Below are 9,548 nucleotides of genomic sequence, written 5' to 3'. Positions count from 1 at the left end.
AGAAAGTATGTTCAAGATGTATAGAAAAAAGTAAAGAGTTGCTGACTGATTTCTATGATCTTCTGCTAAAGAAGTAAATATGTGGATAGCTAGTTTTTTATGATCTCTTGTAAAATTAAATGTTCTGCAGGTTCTAGACGTAATAGATTTTTGGTTTGCGGGTTAACGACCATTAGAAAATGGACAAGTGGAGAGCATGCATTGAACAATCGAAATTTCTTAAACAAAACTCCCTCATCAAAATCAAATGCGGCTTTCGCTGCCGTCGTTGTCGTATCTATTTTAGTTTATCTATTGCGTATTGCCATTTTATTTATTTTAGCATTAGAAAGAAGGTAAGCGATCTTGAAGTGTCTTATATTTTTATTGAAAAACACTTTTGAAAAATAAGTCACAGCTAATATGTAACAATTAGCAAGGAAATGTGATCATTTACATTCTTTTGGTATCATAAGTAATAGTTACTGTTTTTTTTAAAACGTTTTTCAATGAAAAGACTCGTCAAGGTTGTTTACCTTATTTCTAATGCTAAAAAAAACGAAGTATAGTTAGCAGCGAGTGCAGTGCATAACATAAATGTAATATCAGGGCATACATGTCCTCTTACCAGGTGGGGGTGCCAGTCCACGTGGCGAAGATCCTGACGTACCCCGAGCGCGTGTTCCCGGCGAACCTGCAGTGGCTGCGGCGGCTGGTGCGCAGCGGGCCCGACCACCACCCCGGCGCCAACTACGTGCAGCAGCGCGCGGCTGCCGCACAAGAAGTCCTCAAGTATGGCAAACCGAGAGAAGATCGCGCAGGAGCTCAGGTGAGGCGTAAGCAGTGGAGGCGCTGAACCAGACTCAATGAGGGCTATCGTTTTTTGTCTTACTAGATGGGCCATTGTTGCGTGAGGTTTTTAAGTATGGCTTTCAAAGTCTGTTATTACGGGCGTGAAAACAAAGTTTAGATTAAAATCATATTTAATACACCTTCAAACCGTACCATAAAAATATCGAGCAACCACAGTGTTGCGCAGTCTCTTTTGCACGGAAAAAAGGGAGGACAAAAGTTTCCGAAAGACAAAACTGTCTCAAAACACAGACATTTATTGCCCCGGAACGCATATTTGCCATAATTAATTTCAGATATTGCAAATATTCACAAAATTATTCTAATTATAAATAAACCGCGTAGCTCACCAAAAACTATGAGATTTGACATTTCGGAGACCTCACGCTACACTAGCGCCTCTAGCGGCAAATTCATACGCGATAGCCCTCATTAGAACTACTGTGAGAGACAAACTTAGGGGCTGTTTAATTGATGGATAAATGTGATGCCGTCTCTGTCTATTCGAACAAAACAAACAGAGACGGCATCACATTCCGTCAAATATATTTAATCAATGGACGGTGAAACAGGGGGTTAGACTATTAAAATAATACTTGCATGTTTTACGAGTTAATTTTGCTAAGTGATACTGTGTACAATATAAAAAGTCCCTGATGGTCCTAAAGGAAGACCAGCGTGGTCAGCGCAGCATTATGCTGATTTAGAACCATTTCGTGACTGTGCTTCACTTTGTCTTTCTTTCTCTATGTTCAGTCACGAATAAATGTTTTCCCTTCTCTTTCTCGAGCCGCGCCCACCCACATCACAGCCAGGTCCTAAGATAAGATAAGATAATGATTTATTTACCAAAATTAAGATTACACAGTCATAGAGATATACAATACAATATTAATCGCCATGCTACTTATGAACTAAAGTCATCTGACTTCCACTCCATCTGAATTTCCACTACGGTATAAAATTGTGGTAAAGTGAGCCCCTTGTTCCAGTGCGGCGACATAGTGGAGCGCCACCTGGTGGACGGCGACGTGGTGCTGTTCAACCGGCAGCCCTCCCTCCACAAGCTGTCCATCATGTGTCACAAGGCCAAAGTGCAGCCGCAGCGGACCTTCAGGTGACCAGCTGATCGACTTAGGCTGAGTTCAGTCACGGCGGGAATCGCGCGGTTTTAGCGCACCGTCTCTTTTCAGAGTATCGCTTGACAAAGTGACGGTGCGCTAAATCCGCCGTGTCTAATCTAAACACAGCCTTTATCCGACCACAGACATTCAATGATGTGAAAACCTAGAACTTATTGCAAAATAATTAATCTGTTCAGTAAATCGAGTATTTTTGTCTATTTTATTATTTACAATACTTGATTCCATTCCAAAGACTGTAAATCAAAATTGTTTATTCATCCGCGCATTAATCGATTTTTAAAATGTCAAATTTTTCACCATCTCTACGCTAGTCGCTACCACAGATTATATTATTATATTCAATCAAGAAATAATGTCAGATTATGACGAAGATTTTTCAAATGAAAAATAAATATTGAAATCAAGTGAATTTTGGTGAAAAAATCAATTAGACATCTAGTTAAAAAACACGAATTATAGATAAATGTGTTATTGATTCGATCCAGCTTTGTTTACACTTTTAATAAATTGGATAGGCATAAACCATTTAGGTAAACCGCCGTAAGCACGACCCACCTTGTCGTAGTAAGTTTTCATCAAGGAAGCTTCTGGGTCGTTTATTGTGTAAAGGTCCTGCTGCAGGTCGAGTTTATAGTGGTTTACCTATAGACATCAATGGATTTGGTTTTGCATTAAAATTTGGACGCGTTTTAAATCTCCACGGAACATGTACAGTCACCTGCATTAATATCTGCCACAGAGGAGCTTGCGAAACGCCCTACCGGTCTTAGAAATAGAGTTGTATCAGATATTTATGCACACTTTATGTACATGCTTATATTTTTTGCCAGGCGTCTATTCAAACATAGTTTAAGGGCGTCTGGCAGGGGGTTGCAGCCCTACAAAGTGTCTGGTAATGAAGGAAGTGATTTCTTATAAAATTCCGAATAAAATGTTGTAAAATTGAGTTTTGTACTACCTATAACGAATTTGAGGTGCAATTTTATTCACCTATACTATCTGTAACTTGTCAAAGCCCACAACTTAAATTTCATAGTTGGAGATCGATCTTACTTATGTTAGGGATATATGTAAAAAAAACTTTCAGCTTTTATAAAATAACGAAGGTCTGGCAGAAACGGGCTCTGGATAACATAGGTAAATTACAAAGATTTTTAAAATTTAAAGGATTCTCTATGTTTTGCCGCTAGGCGTACAAATATTTGTTTATTTTAACAATAATATAAAATATACTTAAATTAACTTGTTATCTCCAGGAATTCAAATTTAATATCGAGAAATTAATTAACCTAATACTTAATCCTAAATCCAAATTAGTCCAAACAATAGCAAGACAGTATACATTATTTTCAAATCGATGCATCATCAATAAAATTTAATAATTATAAATAATTATTATAAAATTAGGAAACAATAAATAAAATTAAAATAAAACTAAATTATATGTCATCATTTAAAAACTGTTCCACGGTGTAATAACGTTTATCCAATAATAAAGATCTCAATTTCTTCTTAAACTGATTAAGATTCAGTACTTTAATATTAGCGGGAATCTTGGTCCATTAGTGCAGAGCTTTTTGCTTACCGTGTTAAACTTTTTTTTTATAAGAACTGTCTTGGCTTTTGTTGATTAGTGGCATCATAAATATATCCGTATAGTTTTCCTGTATGATGTGACCAGGGTTTCTTTACAGGTTCAACGAGTGCGTGTGCACGCCTTATAATGCGGATTTTGACGGCGACGAGATGAACATGCATCTGCCGCAGACGGAGGAGGCCAGGGCCGAAGCGCTCATACTAATGGGGGTGAGTTCCATCTGATACTATATTTTATGTGTTCTGTGTCTGAAAGGAAATAATGGAACCCTTAAATGATCATTCGTGTCTGTCTTTCTTTGGTCCTTTTGAGTATAAATATCATAAGTAAGTTTAGAGTAAGTTTATTTTTCAAAACGACACTGTTCGATTCCCGAACTGGGTACAACTTTTTTTGTAATGCAGTTTTTCTTGTTACTAAAATCGATGACATGGTTCCTAAGAACAGATCTTCGTATCGGCTCTGTGCACGACATCAGCGCCACCTAGCGTCCGCAACTTTTTTGGCTCTGATGTTCTGACGTTTTGAAATTTCATCGCGACATTGTGACAAAAATCATAACGTATTAATTTATAATACAAAATTACTCTGATACCGTGATTTGGGTGGACAAAAGGTTGTGAATTCATTTTTGGTCATTAAAATTAAATGAGGTAAGTAAAATTTATTCAAAAAGTGTGTTTTATTTTCGTTATGTCAGGGTTTGTTGGTTTCTTTGAATAATAGTCAAATTACATAATTGTTCTTATATCGCTAGTAATAAATTAAATAATTATCGTTTTCAGATCTAAATGAGTATCATTTTGAAGATCGGTTTTGTGAGTATCACCCAATATAAAATTTCAACCACAAACCGTTTCATAAGGGAAATTGTTGCTAGAAATGTCCGAGGTGTAGAGGAATTAAGAACAAAACAGGGACAGTGTTCAATAATTCAAGCTCGCATCATAACACAAACATCTATTACTAAAATTAGGTAGTTAAAGTCTTTACAAATTGCTTTGTTAATGACAGATTCATATGAGTATGACAGATGGCAGAGCCTAGATTATTTCTTCTTTTGGCCACTATGAGCGCTGCGATAGATTTCATTACCCCCACCTAGTACTTCGCACCTTCCCAATATCCTATAGTTTCAGACAGTCAGACTTTCCCATAGTGACCGATCTAAATGTTACACCCTGTATTGTCCAGAACAAATCCAACTTGGTAACCCCGCGCAACGGCGAGCTGCTCATTGCAGCGACCCAAGACTTCATCACGGGCGGCTACCTCATCACGCAGCGGGACACGTTCTTCACGCGCGAGGAGGCGCAGCAGCTCGCGGCGTGCTTGCTCGCCGGGCCCGACGCCCGCATGCCTGTCGACATGCCGCCGCCCGCCATACTGAAGCCGAGGAGACTGTGGACCGGCAAACAGGTGTTCAGGTGAGTAATGTAACTCGTGCAGTGGGAAAAGGCGATTTACTCCAGGCCAGATTGAAGAGGCTAGCAATCATTTTAATTATTTTTTAATCAGTTATTTGAATAGTTTATTCATGATTTATATTTTTCTCATTTTTATTTCATTCATTCCATGTGGTATTTTAATGTTATGCTATTATAAATAAATAAAATATTGTCTTCAACCAAGTAAAAATTGAAGCCGTGGTGGCCTAGTGGTTTGACCTATCGCCTCTCAAGCAGAGGGTCGCGGCTCGCACCTCTGAGTTTTTCGATATTCATGTGCGGAATTACATTTGAAATTTACCACGAGCTTTGCGGTGAAGGAAAACATCGTGAGGAAAGCTGCAGGAACCTGCGAAGCGATTCAATGCTGCGTGCGAAGTTCCCGATCCGCATTGGGCCCGCATGGGAACTATGGCACAAGCCCTCTTGTTCTGAGAGGAGGCCTGTGCCCAGCAGTGGGACGTATATAGGCTGGGATGACGATGAAGTAAAAATTAGATCCATGTAATAAAACAAGTTAAAATGACATAAGGACCTCTGCAAAGTATCGCCTGAGTCAAACAATGGTTCAGTGATCATCGAAAACCTATACGAGTATATATTGAACCCAGCTCAGTAGTTACCAAAGTTCTATGTCTACAGGTCTCGCTCCCGGTTCTTGTTTTATTACAGTTTTTTAAGTTACTTTGTAATAAAACAACTGACGAATCTTTTGGTTCTGCAGCTTAATACTGAAGCCGAACAAGCGGTGCGAAGTGAAAGCGAATCTAGAAACAAAGGGGAAGAACTACACGCGGGATAAAGACATGTGCATCCAAGACTCGTGTACGTAATCTTTACAATATTTGCAAAGTGCCAATGACAGAGAAATTTATCACATTATGACATTATGAGATGTCAAGTTTACTTTAGAATCTTATACTTATTTTTTAACCGACTGGTTCTATGTTCTAATGTTTGTATTTTTTTTTATGTATGTTCGCCGATTTTTTTATTCGAAAGGGTACTCTTCTGAGGTGGTCCCATTGACACCAAGTCAAGATCTGATGATGGGATCCTAGTTAAATCGAGGGGATTTTTTTTAACAAAAAAATTAAAAAATAACAAAAAATGGAACCGACTACAAAACCCTTGAAAATATTTTTCTTGCACTAGGTACCTACTAGCTCGAAGTCGGTGTCTCAGCACGTCCCAGCAGGATGGATTGAAACCCATAGTATGTAGGTGAGGTTGACGACTATTATCCCATTCCTGCTGGCTCGTGCTGAGGCACCGACTTCGAGCTAGTAGGTATCTAGTGCTAGAAAAATATTTTCAAGGATTTGTAGTCGGTTCCATTTTTGTTATTTTTTTATTTTTTTGAAGTCGGGTTTACTTTTTTGTTAGATTTTTTTTACTAATATTATCAATGCTAAGGTTTTTGCATTTATACGCGCGTGCGCTTTATGTCCACGCAATAAGAGTAATAAAAGCTTTTAAAAAGACGTTTTGCCGTCGACACACATTGTTTCGCGTCGGCAGAGCCAATCGTAGCCAATTTCGCTCTTATTGGGTGAACATAAAGCATTTTTTGATGGCCATATATAATCTAAGGCTAAAACCGATTCCGCGTGAATACATATGGGGAGACCATAAATCAGCTAATACAAATTTTCTCATGTTTTTTTTTTGGACAGATGTCATAATCCGGAATTCAGAGTTGCTCTGCGGCTCTATGGACAAGAGTACCTTAGGCTCGGGTACTAAAAGCAGCATCTTCTATATCCTGCTGCGGGACTGGGGCGAGGAGCACGCCGTGAGAGCCATGTGGAGGTGAGCCAAGTGTACCTTAATAAACGTTGTCACTATGACCTAAACTCTTGTGTCTAGGAGTGAAAGATGAGAGCAGGCTACAGCCATTTTTAATTCCAGGCTAGCTCGCATGGCATCCTACTACATGATGAATAGAGGCTTCAGTTTCGGCATCATAGACGTGACACCTGGGAAGAAGCTGATTCAGGCCAAAAATAAACTGCTGGAGTCAGGGTACTCCAAGTGTGACGCTTACATCCTGGAAATGGAGAAGGGCACGCTCCAGTGCCAGCCTGGCTGCACCATGGAGGAGACTCTGGAGGCCGTCATGCTGAGCGAGCTGAGTAGCATCAGGTACCGTGACAGCACATTTTCATCATCATCATTATATCAGCTGTAGGACGTCCACATTTGGAAGCGTGAACCTGCGGCTTTAGTCATCCGTTCATCTACAGCAGTGTTTTTCAACCTTTTATCTACACCCTTATAGTAAATCCTCAATTATGCGTTCAAAAACCATAGGTAATGACCAGCATTACGACATTGGATTCTATTATGAACACGGCTGTAACGTTGTGGTCATAACGATACAGAAATCTGTATCGTAATGTGATTTCATACATCATTACAGCACGGGAGGGGGGGGGGGAGCGCGCCGCGACCACGTGCAGCAGCAGGTCGTCGCGGGCGCAGCTCGTGGGGCAGACATACCTACCTAGTTAGAGTTAATGCAGGTCATTCTCAATGGTTCTTGAGCACATGATAGAGGATTTAATATATGGATATAGATAAAATATTGTATGCAACTGTACGTAATTAGGCCTTAAAACACTCATGTGACCCTATTATGTAACTCGGCTATGCCTCGTTTCATAAACCCACACTCGTGTTTTAAGGACCCCTATTACGATACAGTTGCATAAAATAATATTTCGTGACACGACCCCTTTAGTATGAACAAATATTTCGCGACCCCCCCTACCCGTTGCTTATTTTTCATTGTATTTTATTTTGTGACAAATATTACTAGCTAACATTTTCTTAATCAATATTTTTAAGCCTATTGTTTTTTTCTTTACTGAAGCATATAATATTAATAATACTAGTTAATACTAGATAATAATAGTACATAATATGTACTAGTAGTATCACTTTGTCAAAGTCAAAGTCAAAATATCTTTATTCAATTTAGGCTATAACAAGCACTTTATGAATGTCATAAAAAACTACCACCGGTTCGGAAAAACCTCTGTTGAGAAGAATCCGGCAAGAAACTCAACGCTTGAATCCCAGGAAGATATGAAAAAAATTAAAACCCTCACATTCACCCTAAAAGTCCTGACATTTCTTAGTTAATTTGAATGATACAAAGAAAATGACACTTTATTCCTTTTTCAAAAGATATAAATTATATTGCTAACAATTAATTTTTTAGATTTAAATTGTTAGCAATAATTTATAAAAAAATAAATAAATTCAACTTTATCTATGAGACATTCAGATTTAAATTTCGATGTAAATTTTTGTTGTATGGTGGGTCTCAGGAAGATATGGCAACCCTAGCCCCAACGGCCATCTGTTCTCCGCACATTTTGTTCAATCGCTAGCTACACTCTCGACAGAGTGTTCGTGGTTGTAGGTTGAGGAACAGTAGTGAACCATCGTGATGACTTTCTTGGGAAAACAGTGAGGTGCCTTCCATACTGTAGCGCTGGAGCCCGGAGTTCGTGATTGCCAATAGAGATAGACAGCAGTACGGTATTTGACAACTCCTGATTTTGCCATATCTTAATATTATTATGAAAATATAGATATAGGTACAGATAGTGTTTAGCGAAGAGAAAATTTAAATCGGTTGAAAATTGGATTGATAGTGATTTTTTGAAAAGTCTATATACCTGTCTCTTTCTCAAACGCTTTTCTCTATGCAGCAAGTATGGCGGTACTGGCGTGTGACGTCACATGCCAGTATGTCTTTCTCTGTCTAATCTTGCATTTCAAACCTTTATAACTTTGTTATTTGTAAAGGTAGCTTAAAAATTGTTTTTCTATTCGATGACAGGCATTGTATAGTTTTAATTTATAAAACATATACAAAATAGTCAAATACCGTATAGATCGTGTCTCATCAACATTTTTGACTGCTATAGTTTTATTTTATGTTCTTTTTATAGAGAATTGGCTGCCAAGGCTTGTTTCCGCGAGCTGCATACTACGAACGCACCTCTAATTATGGCCCAGAGCGGATCTAAAGGTAAAAACAAAAAAAAAGGTAAATACAATCTAAGGGTCTTCAAGGCTAGAGTGAATAGGCTGTTACTGAACCAGTGAGATACACCTTTGGCCTCATCTGCACTTTACGTCAGGTGAGATAGGGGTCAATCACGGTCAGTTTTATGTAAAAAAAAAACTAGTGCCTCCTTCTTTTTAACAAGTTTGAGTAGCAGCGTTCAAGAAAATGAAAACTTTCTCAACTTGACTTGGTCTTTATGCTAATGTGTGTTTGTGTAGTTCTGGTAGTCCTAAAAGCATGTCTGGCAGGGTCGCCATGTAATATAAGAAGGACGTGGTGAATAATTTATTGAATTAGGCGTTACTTTGCGGAGGTCCGTATCAATGAACTAAAAGAATTTCTTTGCTCACCCGCGACCTTATGATAGCTAAGTTTATGCAAGATATGTGTGTTCATGCAGTACCTCCCCTCCACACTGTACACACACAACGTTATAACGTTTG

At 38.6% G+C, this 9,548-nt stretch overlaps 1 protein-coding gene across 1 annotated transcript in view; it reads left to right on the top strand.

Moving 5' to 3' along the window:
* Positions 1 to 9,548, top strand: part of Polr3A (RNA polymerase III subunit A) — a gene marked incomplete in the record, with an annotated part of 96,727 nt that overhangs the window by 69,953 nt on the left and 17,226 nt on the right. Inside the window, 5 exon segments of the mRNA XM_074094020.1 lie at positions 3,671 to 3,782; positions 4,768 to 5,000; positions 5,746 to 5,846; positions 6,698 to 6,833; positions 6,933 to 7,166. Coding sequence (XP_073950121.1) covers positions 3,671 to 3,782; positions 4,768 to 5,000; positions 5,746 to 5,846; positions 6,698 to 6,833; positions 6,933 to 7,166 — 816 coding nt within the window.

This window comes from Choristoneura fumiferana, chromosome 11 (assembly GCF_025370935.1).
Source record: "Choristoneura fumiferana chromosome 11, NRCan_CFum_1, whole genome shotgun sequence".
Lineage (NCBI taxonomy): Eukaryota > Metazoa > Arthropoda > Insecta > Lepidoptera > Tortricidae > Choristoneura > Choristoneura fumiferana.
The sequence above is the reverse complement of the archived record's forward strand: the minus strand, read 5'-3'. Positions and strand labels throughout refer to the sequence as shown.